The 17,979-nt window shown below is 52.0% G+C and overlaps 4 protein-coding genes across 4 annotated transcripts; 3 read left to right on the top strand and 1 right to left on the bottom strand.

Moving 5' to 3' along the window:
• Window positions 1-424: 424 nt before the first annotated feature.
• N7539_001128 (GYF domain-containing protein) lies at window positions 425-5,205 on the bottom strand (the record flags this gene model as incomplete). The annotated part of the gene is made up of 3 exons (XM_056930732.1): window positions 425-4,441; window positions 4,528-4,954; window positions 5,111-5,205. The coding sequence occupies 3 exons, from the start codon at window positions 5,203-5,205 to the stop codon at window positions 425-427; spliced, it is 4,539 nt and encodes a 1,512-aa protein (XP_056795025.1).
• A 2,394-nt stretch (window positions 5,206-7,599) lies between these two features.
• Window positions 7,600-8,697, top strand: N7539_001127 (uncharacterized protein; the record flags this gene model as incomplete). The annotated part of the gene is made up of 1 exon (XM_056930731.1): window positions 7,600-8,697. The coding sequence occupies one exon, from the start codon at window positions 7,600-7,602 to the stop codon at window positions 8,695-8,697; it is 1,098 nt and encodes a 365-aa protein (XP_056795024.1).
• A 1,147-nt stretch (window positions 8,698-9,844) lies between these two features.
• On the top strand, window positions 9,845-11,045 carry N7539_001126 (putative alcohol dehydrogenase; the record flags this gene model as incomplete). Its single annotated transcript, XM_056930730.1, has 2 exons — window positions 9,845-10,654; window positions 10,749-11,045. 2 exons carry the CDS (start codon window positions 9,845-9,847, stop codon window positions 11,043-11,045), a joined length of 1,107 nt encoding a protein of 368 aa, XP_056795023.1.
• A 419-nt stretch (window positions 11,046-11,464) lies between these two features.
• On the top strand, window positions 11,465-12,093 carry N7539_001125 (uncharacterized protein; the record flags this gene model as incomplete). Its single annotated transcript, XM_056930729.1, has 2 exons — window positions 11,465-11,854; window positions 11,932-12,093. Coding segments are annotated over 2 exons (552 nt in total), but the record flags the coding sequence as incomplete, so codon positions are not given.
• Between the last annotated feature and the right edge of the window lie 5,886 nt (window positions 12,094-17,979).

Here is a 17,979-nt window from a genome sequence, read left to right as displayed (position 1 = left end):
CCTTCGACAGATACAGGACTGTTTCCGTATCGTGCCCGCTAGCGGACAAACATCTGATTTGATCTAAATGTTACACCTCGCTAATAAAGATTCACGCGGGGACGTGATTTTTTGAGCAGACAGTATAATCTGCTTACGAATTTGAGCGAAGAGAAAGAACTTCCTCCATAACAGATAATGGAGATTGTACACGCACATGATAAGTTTGATTGAACAATAGGTTAGATATGTTGGTACAACTAGCTTCATACAGGTCGCAAAAGACGACTCAAGTAGTATGGCCGTATCGCTTGCTTGGAACAAAAGTTGGACCGCCAATGACAACACAATCAAGAGATAGATGCGCTTTTAATCAAACAAGACCCCGGGACAAGGTGGGCCAATCGAATCTTTCTCGTGCAAGAGCTTGAGAGTCTGCAAGCGTTTACCGCTTGCCCTTCTTGCGAGGAGCAACAACTTTGAACGCAGCATTGGGGGTCTCTTCCTCGCGTTGCTGAGAAGCCGCAGTACTAGCCGCAGATCCCTTCTTAGCAACCTCAGACCAGCCACCACCGCTCTTCTGCTCTGCGAGACTGGGAGAAACAGGCTCGACAATACCCTTGTCTGCGAGCTTGCGACGGCGAATGAACTCGTCCGCGAAGCGACGGCCGTCCATGGTCTGGGAGTTCGCATACACAGAATCGGAGATAATCTCAGTCTCCGCAGGCAAGAATAGGAGCTGTTGAACAAAGTCGTCAACATTGATGTTGCTGTTCAGACCCTTACCCAGGGCCAGCTTCGCCCACTTGGTGAACTCCTCCATGGCACGGTTGGGGTTCGCCTGAGGAACGCTTCCAACGGTGGTTCGTGTAGTCACAGTAGGGCGAGGCTTGGCCACCACAGAAGCGGTGGGCACGTTGCCGCTGGTAGAGCGAGGGCCCAAAGGTGCGGCAGGGGGGCCCTTTGCCTTGCCACCAGCACCGACAGTAGTCCAAGCTCCGGAAACTCCAGGAGCGAGGGCAGAGCCAGCAGTGGCCGAAGCGGGGACTTTGCTGGCCAGGTCGGCGTAACGCTTTGCCGCAGACGCAGGAGGGCTTGGAGTGGCCGTCGCGGCGGCAGCCGCCGCAGCCGAAGCCAGTCGCGCCTTCCGAGCCTCCTCTTCCTTCTGAATCTGCGCAAGAGTCTTCTTAGCTGCGGCAGTAGTTTGTACAGGTTGAGTCTTGGTGTTCCAGGGGGAGCCGGCAGAGGATGGAGTAGCAGGGGAACCAGCACTTGCCCAATTCGCGGACGAGGGAAGGCCAGGAACGACCTGAGCCTGAGCCTGGCTGAGGCGCTCTTGCTCCGCGAGGAGCTGAGCACGACGAGCGGCCGCAGCGACCTCTTCGCGCTGAGCGGCGGTTCGAGCTTCAGCCTCTTGGATCTCCTTCAGAGAGGGACCCTTGGGCACCTCATGAGTGTCCTTGGCCCAGGGAGCGACAGAGGTAGGTGCAGCATCGACAGGGGTCTGAGTCTGGGAGCGAGAGCCAGCAGCAAGAGACTCAGCAACATTCTGACGATTGCGCTGAGCTGCGGGAGCAGGCAAAGGCGAGGCAGAGGGAGGGGGCGGGAAAGGCTGGGGCATAGCATTGTCAATCTTGGCCCAGGCAGACTCGTGAGTTGTTTGCTGCTGTTGTTGTTGCTGTTGCTGCTGCTGCTGCTGTTGATGCTGCTCTTCCTCCTGCTGCTGCTGACGCTGAGCGGAAGCGGCTTTATGGACTTGTTCTGACAGGGTCAGAACGGATTCTGAAGCTCCGAGCTCCTCGTTATCGGCAGCTTCGGCCTCCATAGTCTCCCTCTCATGTTCAGTCATAGCAGCTGGGTGAGTAGGGAGTCCCTCGGCAGTGCGCATACCCAATTCCACTTCCTGGGCCCTCAATGCATGAAATTGACGCAATCGTTCCTCACGCGCCTCTTGGTCAAAGGGATCCATAGCATGGTTGGCCTTGTCAAAGTCAGCCTGCTCCTGCTGCAGTTGAGCGCGATCTTGGAGCATAGATGCTACCTGTTGAGAGTGAAGGAAGCTGTCGGGTTGGCGGGCAGAGAATGAGCCGGCAGGTGCAAAGGCGAAAGGATCCTGACGGCCAACATTGAGACGATCAAAGAGGGCCGGAAGCTGATCCTGGCCACCGAGTTCGGTTCCAAGCATGCCAGGCAGGACGTTGGGCAATCCTCCCTGTCGAAGTGAAGCAGGAGCGTCAAAGAAGCCGGGCATGCCCTGGGATTGCTGCTGGCCTTGAAGGGGTGCCTGGATCGGTGACGGCTGGTAGGCAGCTGGGGAAGTAATGCTACCGAAGCTGGGCTGACTGTGCAAGCTATGGGCACTAGATTGGTGCTGCAGTTGGGGCTGCATAGTGGGAGGGGCACCTGGAACTTGCATCTGCTTCAGGATGGCTTGCTGCTGAGCAAGATGCTCCTTTTGGCGGGCCATGAGGTACTGTTCCTCTTGCTTTCGCCGTTCCAATGCATTTTGCTGTTCTGCTGTGAGTGTGGTGCCAAAGCTGGGGAAGCTGCCGGGGAAAGGAGGTTGCGCGGATCCTTGGGCGGGATTCTGCCACTGTCCAGCAGCAGGCTCAGGCCCGTGAGGAATGCCAATTTGGGGCACGAGGAAGGGTTCGCGAGAGTTGCCAATGCGACGGACCAGCTGAGCCAGTGGCTCGAACTCGCCATCCTCCAACTTCTTGATCTGCAAATCGGGGCTGAAGAATCCAGCCTTGAACCAATCGTGCATTTCTAGACCGGTCCACGGGCCCTGAATGTTACCCTGCGGATCCCGATAGATCCAGCGCATCCGATCCGGCATGACCATGGTTCGCTGCTGAGCCGCAGAGAGGGAGCCACCGGGGGTTGGAGCCTGGTTTGGATCATGAGCGATGTTTGCAGGAATAGAGCCGACCGCAGATACCGGGGTCTGGGACGCAGAATTCGAGCCAGGCTTGTTGGCCTGACCGCCCCTCTCAAGAAGATGAGCGTCACTTTGTTCCAGACCCACTGATTCTGAGCGAGTTTGCTCTTCCCCCATTCCGGAGAAAAGTGCGCCCAATTTGCTTGACCGACCGATACTTGTTGTCCCCGACAGACCAGCGTGTGGGCTGAATAGGCCGCCGCCTCCGAGTGTGGCTAGACTCGGAGATTGCAAACCGCCCATAGAGCCGAAGATGGGATCGCCAAAACCGCCAACGAATGCTGAACGATCACGAGTTGGAGTGCCGATAGCATCGCTAGAGGGCCAACCCGACGAGCCTCCCAGGCCTGATAGACCGCCCAGTCCAGCAAGTCCGGGGAAATTTCGATTCGCGTTTACACTGGAGTTCTGACTACGATCAATCGAAGGAAGATCCATGCCCGAGCCGACGCGTCGCATCGATCCAAATGGATTGGATGAATCTCGAAGTCCGCTGAGACCAGGATGCTGGGGGTGCTGAATATCCGAACCATCTGTATCAACATCGTCTGCCTCAGCAGCCACGCGATCACCGTGGGGGCTTTGATACGGGTTGGTGTTCGTCGGGCTGGTGGGCTCATGCCCTTGGAGGAGACTTGGCGTTGGGTTCCGCGAATTCTCCTGGCTCTGCATTAACTCCCGGAAACCGGGTATGCTTGAAGTCATACCAAAAGCCCCGAATCCAAGATCGGCCTGGGACGGAGCCTCGATGTCCTGAGATCCACCAAGAGCAGCGCTACCGCTACGGGGTTCATCGAAGGGATTTGTTTCACTTCGATTCAACCGCGTTTTCACAGCATCCCCCCACGGCGACTGGGATCGCTTGTCACTGCCTTCCTCAGCGAGTCGCTCGAGGTTGACAGGAGGCTTTTCTCTGGCAGGACTTGCTGAATCGTCCGTGCTGTCCTTGGAGAGCAAATCCTTGAATCTACTCTCCCCACGGAGACTGCCAAACCCAGCTTTCTTTTCCGCAGTAGGCGTGTGAGCAGCGGCCGAGTTGATGGAGAATGCGCCAAAAGCTCCCATGGGTGAGAAATTGGCGTTCTGTGAGGCAGTGCCCCAGGGTGAGCCGGGTCCGCTGAGACTTGGGTTCAGGGGATTCGTGGAGCTTCGCTTCAAACTACCAAAAGGTGAAGCAGTTTCCTGGCTAGCATCCTTTGGTTTATCATCCTTGGCGTTTGTTTCGCGGTAATCCGTCTTACGGCGGAGAAGGGCAGGGGGAGGGGTTGAGGTATTAGCGTCGTCACGGAAGAATCGAGTATTCGACCCGGTAGGTGACATTGGGTTGCCGACAGAATCGCCAGTCTCTCGGCGGCGGGCTGGAGGGCGCGGCGCACTTGGAGAAGCGGTATGGTAATTGTTTGCATGGCCTTGGGTGTACGAGATCGACGACTTCCGGCCCGTAGTACCAGTAGCTGGATTCTCCTTCGCAGCGTTGGCAGGTGGTGGCTTCAGGGGAGAGTTGACCGAAGCAGAGAACAACTATTCGAGGCCAGTGTTAGCCAATGCAACTCATGCACTTGAAATCGGAAAATGTGCGTAGAAGCCCGCACAACGCGGAGACAGACCTCTTTTTCTCCGTCTGACATATCGGTAAGGCCTAAGGGCTCAGCCTGACCACCATGATCCCAGCACACTTCAGGGCCTGCAGAGGTCTTGTGGTCATCCCGCTTGCCCCACGCCCCATTCGTGGGAGTTGAGACAGTATGAGGATCCCAGTCAGCGACAAAATAATCCTCCACATGCTTACCCAAAAAGCCGGATTCCCGCTGTGCCTTGTACATTTCTAGGAGTTGCTCTTTCGAGTATCGAGCGTCCCCGTTGCGTTGTACACTAGAGAGGGAATTTGAGCTCAAGTGAGGAGGGATATAGGCCCCAGAGGATGTCGGGGTCGAGGCAGACGCCATTTGACTACTATCCCGTGAGTGCGAAGGATTGGTAGCCATTGAGGGGCGACGGAATGTCTGCGTAGCTCCGTTCATGCGGGATCGCGACCTGTCGGAGCATGTTCAATTAGCCTTTGTTGTCACGAAATAGCCGATCATCGACGACGACTGTCCATTACTGGCAGGAGAGACACGGGTTGAGTCCATGCAAGTGGAACTGGAGTCAAAGGTTTCGGCGGACAAGACAGCATAAAAAAGGGCCTACCATTCTCCACCGGTGCTCCCATCCCCTCTTCGATTGGGATCCTGGGCGTTGCCTGCGGCAGCCGAAGCAAAACTCGAGGGAAGTGGTGTAGGCATTATGAATAATGAAGCTGAAAGGGACAGATCAGGATCGTCCTTGAAACAACCAATATTTGGGGGGGGGGAGGAAGAGGGAGAGAGTCGTCGAAAGACTGGGGAAGTGGCGGAGGAACAGGGTGTGTGATGCGAACAAGAACACGACAGGCGGAGGCCTACAAGGTGAGAATGAGGAGGTTGATGGAAGTAGTGTAGCAGAACGCTAGTCAAGTCGAGAAGCTCGGAACGAGTGGTAAGCGGCGAGGCGAAAGGACCAGTTGTGTATGTAGTGAAGCGGAATGCGAGGGCGCCAGACTAAAAAGGTCACGACAAGGACGAAGAGATCGAAACTCGATTTCGCTTGGGTTTCTCCAGAGGCCAAAAACAAATTAGCGGGATGTGGCAATAGATTTGCTGGTCGGCTCATACCCATGCGTTACCAGCCACGAGTGTTTGTTTGCCGGTGTAAATGGAGCCTGTATGGTAATAATGAAACAGTCTGTAAATTAGTACCACCTGTTGAGCTCGTGCAGGCCGCGAAGATGAAACATCACGTGACTCACTCAGTAGAACACAACACAGTATTACATACATTACTGATTACCTAGTAGTTACAGCGTTGACTGTTGAGTTAGGTAGTTATTGTAACTCGAGGAAGACCACTACCTGACACTTACAAGTCACAACGACATACACATCATAAATCCAGCCCATCTTTTATAGCCATTGTATATACGTATTCTAAATCTCAGAAGTACAATGTACAGTAATGTAGCTCACAAACTCAAAAATATTGTTATAGTAAGGCCACTTCATAGTATCATATGGACATGCTCAATATCCCATTCTAATTGGGAGTCCTCAATAGATACAACTATGTTAGCCTGTGAGAGTTGCCGATATCCTCCAATTTGATGTTTGTCTGACCGTTCACTTCCATCTTCTTTTATGTGTCTTGTCAAAGGACTGTGTTTTCGATCCCAAAATGATGATGTCGACTACCATGGCATCCATGGACCCGAAGGCTTGGTTCCCGTGAGCTTGTGTGTGTGGCAATAAAAGCTTGCTGGGTCTTTGCAGTTACGCCCACTTCAGCTCCGTCATTGGACCGGCCACGTCTTTTAAACGGTTATTGTATTTTGTAAGGACTTCCAATATTACGGTACGTCCTGTAGTTGACGAGCCTCATCATCCTCTGAATCATCAACATTATGCAACTTAGGTGTGTATAACATCTCTCTCCTCATGGACTCGTTAGAGCGCTTGTTCTTAAAGCAGGAAAATCTGTTCACATGGACATTGTTTTGTGAATCGAGTCATTTGACCAGGTGACTGCAATAATCTGCCCCTTCTTGCCCTCGTCGATAAGCTGTGCTGTGGCTGTGGCGAGACTGTTTGTCGTCCCTTGAATGCCGTACGCCCTTGCTGCACTGCAGACGATTGGTTCATATTGATATTAAGACAAACACGCATACTCATGTCCTCACGGCTGGCAAAATGGGAAAAGTGCGTTGATACATGGTATGGTGCTTTTCAGCATCGTCATATCGTCAGAAGCACTCAATAGAGGGAACCGACAATCAATGTCGGCGATGTTGCCTCTACTAAAACTCGTGGATCTTCTCATGTTGTCGACCAATGGACTAGAAGCTACTACATATTAGTATTAAGGTAGGAAGGTTACTTGCTACTCGTAATAATATACAGTACAGTATTCGACTGTGCCATCTGGTAGAAGGGACCGCCTTGACCTTCAGCGCAAGTCGGGGAGCCACGTTGAGCTTCGCTTCCCACCCCTTCCTCTCCTCGCCCGCCTCCTTTCATTCATCCCCAGCCATTACCCGTCCCGAATATCCATCCACTCCTTTGTCTACCAAACGAACATGAGCCACTGTGTGTCATGGCTAAGACTGCCCCACTAAAGTGTTGCGCTCGGCAAGCTGGGTTGGCTGAATGAGTGTCATGCTTGAGTACGGCGGGCAATCTGCTCGTCCGGTCGAGATGCTCATCCTTTGTGACAGGCTCCGCGGAGCGTACCCTCTTTGTGCCGACGTATCAGTGGCTCTCCTTGAAATCACAGGTTGGGTGAGATGTACCCATTCTGCCTTCGGAAACTCCATGACCCATGCGAATCTCAACCGCCCAACAATGCCTTATCGTCATTTTCTTTGTCTGTCATAGCCACAGGTAGGTCTAGCCAGCAAACGCTAGCTATACACCCAAGCCGAAGACTCTAGTATCCGAGCGGAAATACAAAATCCACATGTTTTCCCTCCTGTCAATTCTCCATGCATTGAGAGTTTGTTCAGGCCGTGACTACTCAGATATCTTTCCCCGGCGTCAAATCTCTTGAAGTCAGGTCACATGTTCCAACTGCCAGGCTGGAAGGACCTTCTCTTAACTTGAGTGTCGACCATGTCTTCAATCCAAGCCTCATACCCTAGATATTTCTATCATCCGAGCGGGGGTATCTATGCTTTACCTGGCCATGTTCACAGCGGACATTTTCACCCAGTTCTGGTCCGGGAGCGCAATGGCTCGATTCATACGAAACCACCACGAACCACCAAATGCTCCTCGCCAACCACCCCTCCCGCGGAGAGACGGGCTTACGCCGCTCGGGAACAAGCGCGCAAGGAAACGAGGCCCCCAGCTCCTGGTGAAGAGTCGGACTCTTCAAATTCAGCCTCATCGAAAGCATCCCACTTACGGGGATCCTCCAGATATTATTTTCATCCGATACATGGACGTTCTGACTCGACGGAAAAGCTTTCAACCAAAAACTCGCAGAAAATACCTCACAAGTCTTCCAAGGCACCTCGTTCGCCTGATAGCGATACTGAGTCCAAGTACAGCAATGGTGAATATGCGCCGGTTTGTAGTCACTCTCCACACAGATTGCATCCTCCCCACGCCTATCGACACAGCTATCATGGCCTAGCACCGGAGCACTACGTGATCAAGGTGCCAGTTCCTTCTCACTGTCCGGACTGCTGTCAGTCAATTGCTCAACACACACCTGAGACTGTCCCAGCCGCCAAACCCCAGGCTCATCCACCAGCGGAAGCCCCGAAGGAGAAGTTCAGAAAGAGCAATGCTGCCCGCACGCCTCACGGGAATGACTTTGCAAAAGCATCTGGTCCGTCCATGGCACGTGTTGTCTGTCATTGTGGTCTTGTGCATTTCGATGTTCCTTCTCCACATCCACAGCCACAGTCACAAAAAGCACTTCCTCGCGAGCACAAGCATGAATCTCGAGGGAAATTTGTTGAACGTGAGCAAGTCCGTCCTCACGGGCATCGGCATCGGCACACACGGTATCGAAAGCACCGCCACCATGACTCAAGTTCATCCTCTGACACTGACCCCACTGAGCACGAAGATACCAGCTCCGAAAGTAGCGTGGACGCTCAAGTCGGACATGCACGCTTTGGATTTGAAGTGCCGGCTGATGACTGGGAGGTGTGCAGTGAGAAATGCTGTGGTCATCCAGTGCTTTACATTATGCGGTAGTCTTGCCTTTTGTTCCCCAGGTGACAAAATTTTCTTCTTATGCCTGGTTATGACACATGACACTATGTGAGAGTGAAAAAGATGGGAGTAGATTGAGAATTGATCTTCTTTTCGGACAGTGGAACTCGCGTTCAGTGCTTACCACATAATTCCCAGAAGAGACGTCTAATTCCAACCCTTCCCTCTGCTTTTGTACATTGTCAATGCCCTGCCCGAAGGGGTACGTGGTACTTGTATCGTCAGCCGTGCGCTTATGCTCATGCTTGAGCCATGAATACATAGGATGCAGGTGGGTCCCTCAAGCCTCGTATAAAATCGACATCAGAAGAATGGGCAAATGGCACCTGGGAGCCGATCATAAGCAAGCTACTAAGTACCAGCCCTAGTTTTTTTTTCTATTTTCTAAACAAGACCTCGGCGTTCCCCGATTGATTTAATGACTGCGAACCCAGGCAATGTCTTATCTTGGCTTCTACACTGCCACACATGCCGTACGTACCTAGTTCTATGTCGATCTATCGCATCTGTTCAGACTTCAGAGTACTGTACATCAAAGCACCTACACGCTGCTGACAGAAACATGACTCAATTGCTGTCTATTCGATTCCGCGGCAGAGTCAAAGGCTCTTTTTTTCTGCTGGACTATTGCTGAAACTCTTGATCGACTAGGTCGAAAGTAATAAAGCTGTTATGACGGATGATCGGCAAGCCATTTGTGAACGAATTATACTATCCCACTGGACCGAGGTTCCACATATGACTGGAGGAAGGTACATGTAGAATGAATCTATGAAACAGCCTACTCTGCTCCTGTCGCCTGTCTTCTAGAAGCTGTGCGTCACTCATGGAAGACCTAGCGAGTAATTGGTCAGACTCAGCCCTGCACTTCAGCGACTGCTTGAGTAGCTACGAGTCGCAAGGTATATCGTAGGGAGAGGTTGGAGGCGAATCTGGGATTCCGTCATCAGCATTATTAATCCACTCAAATGGGGCGAACTCCGTCAGAGCCTCGGTTATCGATAAGATTGTCGTCCCCGCACGAGGTAACATTATTAACAAGCGGTGCGTGGTGAGCTTATTTCCTTCTTTGGAGTCTCTTTTCATTTGGTAGCTCATTACACCAATTGGCCACAGTGACCTCCAAAACATGTCTAAAGCCATATACATCTCACCCATTGATGGGAAGCCGGGCAAGCCTGGTCAGGTTTACTACCCGCTTACCGTGCGCAATCTGCCCCAGCCTTCCCCGCAAGGGCGAGAGCTGCTGGTCAAGTTGACTGCTGCCTCTCTGAACCACCGGGATCTTTTCCTTCGACAGCATCTGTACCCTGGTGTATCATTTGATGTTCCTCTCTTGGCAGATGGTGTGGGAGTGGTTGTCGGGGCTGGTCCCCAGGTGGCCAATGCCGAGAAATGGCAAGGTAAACGCGTGATCCTGAACCCAGGCGTGGGCTGGAAAGACTCTCCCGATGGACCGGAGGAGCCCACGGGATATCGCATCATGGGCGGCACCAAGGTCTATGAAAAGGGTACCCTGCAGGAGTACGTCACCATTGAAGAATCGGAGGTGGAGGAAGCACCTGCTCATCTGTCGGATGCTGAGGCTGCGGCTCTACCGTTGACGGGCCTGACCGGCTGGCGAGCGTTGGTCTCTAAAGCGGGCGAAAAGAACTCGGGCAAGGGTGCAGTCATTTTGATCACCGGCATTGGCGGCGGTGTTGCCTTGATGGTTCTGCGATTTGCCGTTGCTCGGGGGGCTCATGTCTTCGTCACAAGTTCTAGCCAGGACAAGATCCAAAAAGCAATTGACCTTGGTGCCGCGGGCGGTGTCAGTTACAAAGAGGATGGCTGGGATAAGAAGTTGCTCGGGATGCTGCCTTCGGGGAAGAAGAGCTTTGACGCAGTTATTGATGGTGCGGGAGGTGATGCGGTTGAGAAGGCCACTCGGCTTCTGAAGGTAAGATAGACCGATAAACACCCTTGATGATCGTGACCGGCAGTGGAAGCTTTGCGCTCATACCATACTCTGACTGACACGACCTTGCACATAGGCCGGCGGAGTTCTCTCGGTTTATGGCATGACCGTTTCTCCTAAGATGCCCTTCACCATGCAAACCGTGCTCAAGAACATTGATGTCCGTGGGTCAACTATGGGGTCACGAAAGGAATTCAAGGAAATGGTGGACTTCGTTGCGAGCAAGAACATCCACCCTGTCGTTTCCCGGGTGCTGAAGGTTGACATTGATGACCTCGCCGCTATTGATGATCTCTTCGAGGACATGAAGCAGGGCAAGCAGTTTGGTAAATTGGTCATTGAATTCGGGAAGCAAAATGGCAGCAAGTTGTAATTATAGTTACGAGTGGAGAGAAAGACCACAAGCGCATAGAATGGGATAAATGTTCACGCGGAATCTATTGTTGTCTGTCTGATAAGTTCACGATGTCATCAGCGACTCGACTCGGAGGTGGCAGCTACACGACGAAGCGCCTTCCTCGGCCACAGTGGCCCCGTTGTCACCTGCTCTCGCAGCGGCGCCCCAAACTGTTTTTTACCCACGAATATGACCACCCTTCTCTTGCGAAGGATATCCTACATCACCTCCCCCTCTTTCGCAAAGAGTGTAACCGGCAGAGTACGGAAGAGACTCTTTACATACCGAAAGACGAGTGAATTGAAGTGCTGACTTCCAAAGTCAGTCTAAACATCACCTTCCAAACCCAACATGACATCTGAAAATCTGGTGAGCAGGTCTCACACACTTGCAGTTTACGTAGCTCGGCAGGTCCCACTGACAACGTCCAGGTCAAAGAGATAAGGGCTCTCCATGCATCAAATGAAATTCTTGAATTGAAGATTACCCAGCTCAAAGCGAACGCAAGCCGTCTGAAGCGTGAAATTCAACTGCTCGAGCGCCATTTCAAGAGATTTGAAACCCCATTCTTTGAGAGATGGGAGGCCGACGTCATCACCCGCCTGATTGAGGTTGCATCTATCCACCAGTCGGAGACTCAGCATATCGAAGCGATCAAGCAAATGGGGAACCGTGAACTGCTCACCCGGGCCTATATCATGGGCTCGAAGTGCATCCACGAAAGCACGGTGTATGAACTTGGACTGACAGATCAACACTACCAGACCCTGTTAGCCTATGAGGATGTGAGTAACTGGTCACCTGGCACTTTGACATGCCCATGCGTATGGTCCCAAGATGGAGGTTCTGACCTCCAGTGCAGGTTGCAGAATACCGAAGTGACACGCCCGAGGAAAGTGCGACATGCTTTGCCATGTGGCTCGCCGATGAGAAGGAGCTGCGACCGGCAAAGTACCGGTTCTGGTCTCAGATCTATCATGTCTGCTATGGTCAATCGGTGTACGACATTGCAGACCGTGCTTAGGGGCGGGCGATGCGGTTGTGGTTTTGTTTGGAGGATTGAAATACCGGATGTTGATTTCGAGGTTTTGGCTTTACTGATCAGTGCAGTCTTCATGGTGAAGGGTGGAGCATGGAGCTATCGTTACTATTGATCTTGACTCAAGTCACCTCTCTAGCTCAAAGTACGAGCTGCAAAGGTTGGAGAAGTTAAGTGAATTCATATCGCTGTTAGCTAGCCATCTTTATGCGTGCTTTGGTGCGTAATTGCCTTCCTCGCAAATTTCTTCCATTCAAACAATCGATCAAAATCAATTTGGATTTGGAGAGTAGGCGAACGCAGTCGACTCAGCTCTGTGCCGATTTTGAACCTTTAGCTGACCGGAATACGCCGCGCCTCAGTCTCATGGGTAGAGGCAATACTGCGATCATGCCCAACAACGTGACTTGGGTATGCAACGGCCGTGTACGATCAGCGTCCGGTGAGAGGATGAGTTGGGTAGTGCATAAGTTGGCCAGTTCCGTCAACTGTCTTGAATTGCATATGGCGGCTGACAATGAATGGAAACACTCATATGCCACCAAATGAGAGCTTGGTCTAAAGGAAACTCCATGTTCGGCCTCAATTCAGTCTTACTGCGTCATTGCCCGAGACATCACGAAGGTCACGTCTGCACAAGCGACTTGTGGCAAGGACAGGCGCACGTTGCTCTGCTACGTGCTTATGAGAAGCCAAATAGAAAGCCCGAGTCAGACTCAATCTCACTTTTGCATTCATTTGGTGTCGAGGAGATCCCCAAGCGTATTGTGCTTGAGTGTGCCTGCGAGAGGAACAGTGCAGGCCTGCAGGGTCGAAAGGCACTCACAGCCAAGTACTGCCGTCCCACCCGCAAAGCCCACTCTCCACCACATGCAGCTTGGCCTTGCGGCTTCTTCCTCAATTTCTCACCCTACTGACCTTTTTACTCCTCGTCCGCTCGACGATCTTCTTTTTCCCCTTTCCAATGAACCCCTTTGACAAGCATCTTCACATTGCTTGTAGGGAATTGATATCCCAAATGAATCGAGGAAGATCTTCTCTCCGCCGAAGTGTTGTGAGTTCCGTGGGGCTAAGAATAGAACCCAGCAGCTCTGCTGGCCGCTCCAACCTTTCCTCTTGCAGAACCGAGTGAGACAATCCAACAGTCCAGTGGCCCGGTGAATCGCCTATTCACCCACTTATGAGCTTGAGCAGACCTCTGGACGCATGTTCAATGTGAGACATTCCCTGCGCTCGTGGGCAAGTTCACGGTGGGATGCTGATCACCGAAAACAAAAAAAAAAAAAGGAAGGGTCCTAGCTGGCCGACGTGAGATCCAGCGGTCAATTCCCTGTTCCCTCCCCGGTTTTGTTCTGGCTTAGTGCACCACAACGGAGTTGACGTTGGGATTTCAGGTTAGAAGAACCGAGGTCTTTCGTGTCATGACGCATCGCCCAGTAGGTCGGTCAGAACACAAGGCGCGGAGCAGTCTCTCGGGCCCCTCTGCAGGCGAACAAATCAGGGGCGCACTGATGTCTGGCGTTTTATGGATTTCGATCACAATCGGGATGCCATTCACGCGCATTTAAAAAAAAAATTGCTGAGGAACAGTCAAGTTGAGAGGATTGTTTGACATTGAATCCGAACGCTAAGCTTGCTGGACACTTTGTGACTTGACAGGGGCTGCCTCGGGATTTGAGGCCCGCAGAGAAAAGGCTCTAGTGCCGGTGCCGACGTGCAGGAAGTGCATGAGTAAAAAAGAAGCTCAGTACAAGGGTGACGGGTCAGAATCATGGACCGTGGACAGCGCACAACCAGAAAGAATCGGCCATGCACGCAGATCGGATCAGCTTCGGCGATCCTGCAAATATGGGGATCAAGGCTCTCCTTTTGTCAGGCTATTGATTACCTGTCAAAGTCAGATCCAATTTTTGAGAAAGGCGTTACGAGTGGAAGCCTCGGGGCGGTGATTGTCTCGGCGAACGAACCACAGAAGGCAGTTCATGGAAGAAACTCTCCGGTGGATAAGCAGACATGGTCGCTCACCAGCACTCCATGGACTTGGCATTGGTACGTTCCCATTGATCTCATGAGAACAGTCATTGGCCTTGTGCGTGTCACCGTCCAACTTCCTTGCTTCGTCAAATAGCACATCCTCCGCCAGGGTATCCCCGGGCCCCCTTGGATCATGGCCACGGCCAAAGAGTCCTTGAAGGCGGAGCAACACTGAGCATCATAGAAGGAACGGACCAACCTGGATGAGATGAAGTCCACTTCAGTTTTGACTAACAACAAAGAGAGGATGATGGAACAAAATACTGCTCGAAGCTGTCGCATCATTCGAGAAAGGTGTGGCGTAACGAGTGCACAAAGCCTCGAATTGGGGGGCCTCCAGACGACCGGTGCGTCGCTGTCTCTAGCTGCATCTGGTCAGCTGTGATTGGATGGTCAAATCTGTCTTTGCGTCGGACACGAGAGACAAAAGGGCTCGTTTGCTCTGTTCACGTGGGGGTTTCAGCCACATCCTGACTGGCAGGGAAGACGTCTCTCACAAGAGCGCAAGTGGGAAAGCCAGGCATTGTGCTTCGACGGTTGCTGAGGATGCCCTGTTCAAGTCCATGGGCAACTTAAATAAGTGTGAATTGAATCCGAGAATCGTGAACAGGGTCAACGACTCAACTCTCTTTTTGGTGTTGCTACCAGTATAGGGCCTTGGAGTTTAAGACGAGCGATCGCCGATCGATCCTCTTCCGAGAGACCAGGTGGGTGTTAGAACAAAAAGGTACGTCGGATAGTCCCCTGTCAACGCTGTACTTTGCCCATGGTCAAGCAAGGTAATAGTGATGATAATGATGATGATTGAGAGCCCCCCCCCCCCCCCCCCCTTTCAAATGTATGAGTAGGGAGTAAAACTCTCAGCTTAGCAGACAGCAAAATAAGGCTTCATCAAGTCCCAGTGTGCCAGTGATCTCTCGAAAGCCAAGCCCATTGGCACAGGCAGGGGTCACGCCTACTGACGTCTCCTCTGCACTCGTTGGACTTGGACTTGGGGGAAAGTCGGTGACGACCGCATGAGGCGCCTCGCGCGTGCAGAAGCTCCGCGGAGTCTTGTGATTGCGTTGAGCTTCAGTGCAGTAGTACTGTCACTACTGTGACACCTTTTGAGTGGTCACAAACTCGCGGCAGCCTGGAGAATGCCCGAAGTTAGGCCGAGTCCATGCAGATCGCACTTGAGTACTCGACAGGCAAAGAAGCTGCTGCGTCGGCGTTTCCCCGGGACATGCGACTAGTCTATTACAGTAGATGGAAAAGGGGGACCGAAGTCCTCTCGATTCTTGGCTTCAGGCCACTGACTACAGAGTACAGACATAGATTGCAGGATCTCGACACTTGACTAAGAAGGTTCATACGAGTATCCTCACAGTGACGCCTCTCCCCCACTGGCGTTTCGAGTCCTCTGGTGCTCCTTGTTCAATCTGTTGAGAAGACTATACCCTCATGATGAATTGATGTTGAACTGTAGCCAGACTCGAAACGGCCAATGTCCGGCGGGGGGGGGGGGGGGGGGGGGTTCAAGTCCCCAGAAAGACTGCCTCGACCATGAAGCATCCGTCTTTAGTTAGTCAATTAGTCAAGCCTAACTGATCCACCTTGAAATGGAACGTGGGACCCAGAAGTTCTTGTGAAGCACTGCAGACACACAATAATCTGATCCTCCTACCTTGATCCGGTTGGACACGATTGCCCCCTGAAGTGAATGTTAATGTAGAGCGCAAGGAGCGAGACTGTCTGCCTTCTTCGACTCCCTCATGTAAACTGGATAAACTGGATCCCCGGCGAGTCGGGCCGGGTACTTGAACTCAATCCGTCCACTCATTCATGGAACTGGAGTCACGAGGCGATTGGGTGAGATTGGGCACTATATTATCAGGGTTTCAGACTCGCCACCGTTTAAACCTCCTGGACGAGGTAGAACCTAGACGTATGTAGATGCTGTTCGCAGCGAGGGAAAATGAGATGTATGCGTCTCTCGGTATTCCCAGATCCGATCTATGACTTACAGTTTGGGAAACGTCTTCTCTGACTGATCCAATCTGAGTGGTTATTTGGGATATGAGGTCTCATGAGTAGTCTAGATCCTTTGGGCATCATGTAGGACGGGCAAAGTGAGGTACTTCTGCTGGGATCATCTGCTCAAGGACATGCCCCTGATAGACAAGCCAAGTTAAAAAAACACAAACGGAATATCTACTCTACGAGAGACCTAGACTCTAAATGGTCATCCCGAGTCAATCTTCACGTTTGCCAATATCGGAATGATCCGGTAGGGCTCACCCGGGGCTTTGAACCGGAAGACTCCTGAAACCCAGCCGTGACCGTGCAGGACTGACCTGAGTAGTAAGGATCAACTTTCACTGGAGACCTCGTGCTGTACTCATTACCTAAGACGACGATCAGGGCTGGTATTTTGATATTCCTGATGTCTATCGAATTTCGAGTTCGTTCTGGCGTTGTCCACGGCCGTGCTATGCAGAGAAGCTTGGTGCACATCATGAAGTATAAATCCCCCCTAAGCAGGTGCTTTTGTCCGAACTCACCGATGTATGAGAGTTTACTGAGGCCATCTTGATCATGTCATATCCGTAGCGTTCTTCTATTTTCACGGTGGGGGTCACTCCATGCATACTGCAGATTGCACGAGGGTCGGGTCGATTCCCAAAGATGGATTTGCTCAGCACATCAGGGGCACACGGGCTTGCTCGATAGAAATAAGTGCAAGCGGAGAATTGGACATTTCAAGAAACCTCATCTGTGGTCTGTTCGTTGGCTTGGTTTGATCAGAGTAAAGTGAATCGGTCACTTTTGGTCCACAACGCCCAGCTGCACTAGAGAGCAGATACTGATCGTAGAGACTCTCTACTCGAGAGTGAGCTATCTTGTAGAACTAGAGAGCACCCCGTGACTGATAAGGTACTACTATCTCTCCGGCACTACAAGACTCAAGTACGCTCCTCTAGCGGAAGATTACAGTGACTTAGTACACGGGGTCCACTGTCGGATTTTCAATAGCTCTCGAAGCTGACGAATCGTGCTTGAACCCGAATCCAAGGACCGCTTTTTTTTTCCTGTTCCCTGTTCCCTGTTGGATCAGTGCCTATCGGAAGTTGTCCGCTAGCGCCGGCAGTTGTTAGCCATACAACCGAAAAGGCTCAGGTCCGTCATAATAGAGGTATTCTACAATTCCCCCGGCTCTGGTCTTTCGGGACTGAATCCCTTCCTCTTTTGGCGTGCATGGAGCCACTAATCTCATAGAGTCACGGAAAAGCCGAGGGACTTGACTTGAAGTTGACAGTCTGTCTACACTATACACTATGTAGTGTCCGCTGTCCACTGTCCACTGTCGAGTGTCTTCCCCTCAAAAAAAACCCCGGTGGGACTTGGCTAGTCTGGCTCCCGACTTTTTGGGTCCGCAAAATCCCTCGAGTCCGACTGGACTCCGATTAAACATGAAACCTAGCGTTACTGCACTTGTCAACGGCTAGGCTGTCTAGGGACTGGTTTGGTCAGCGCATGGACCAGGGGACGACCCCGAGTCCGGCGCCGCGGTGAGGGTTTGCTGGTTCACCTTTTTGCTCTCTCTCTCTCTCTCTCTTGTACCTTTGTTTGACAGATAAAAACAAATCATATTCTATTGAATTCTGTCGGAGCAACATAGGCTGCAGGATCCACTATCTCAACAATATGTCATACGAGGGTTTGGCTGTTGATGCACAGATCAGGCGAGTACAGATTTTGTCTTTTCCGGCAGATCCGAGCTCACTGGATAGTGTATATCGTTGCTTTGCTTGACATGACTATTCGTGCACGGGTCACTGCCAGTGGCAGCAGAGT

This window comes from Penicillium diatomitis, assembly GCF_028827545.1.
Source record: "Penicillium diatomitis strain IBT 30728 chromosome Unknown utg000001l_segment0_segment0, whole genome shotgun sequence".
NCBI lineage: Eukaryota > Fungi > Ascomycota > Eurotiomycetes > Eurotiales > Aspergillaceae > Penicillium > Penicillium diatomitis.
Note: the sequence above shows the minus strand (reverse complement) of the source record. Positions and strands in the feature narration are given on the sequence as shown.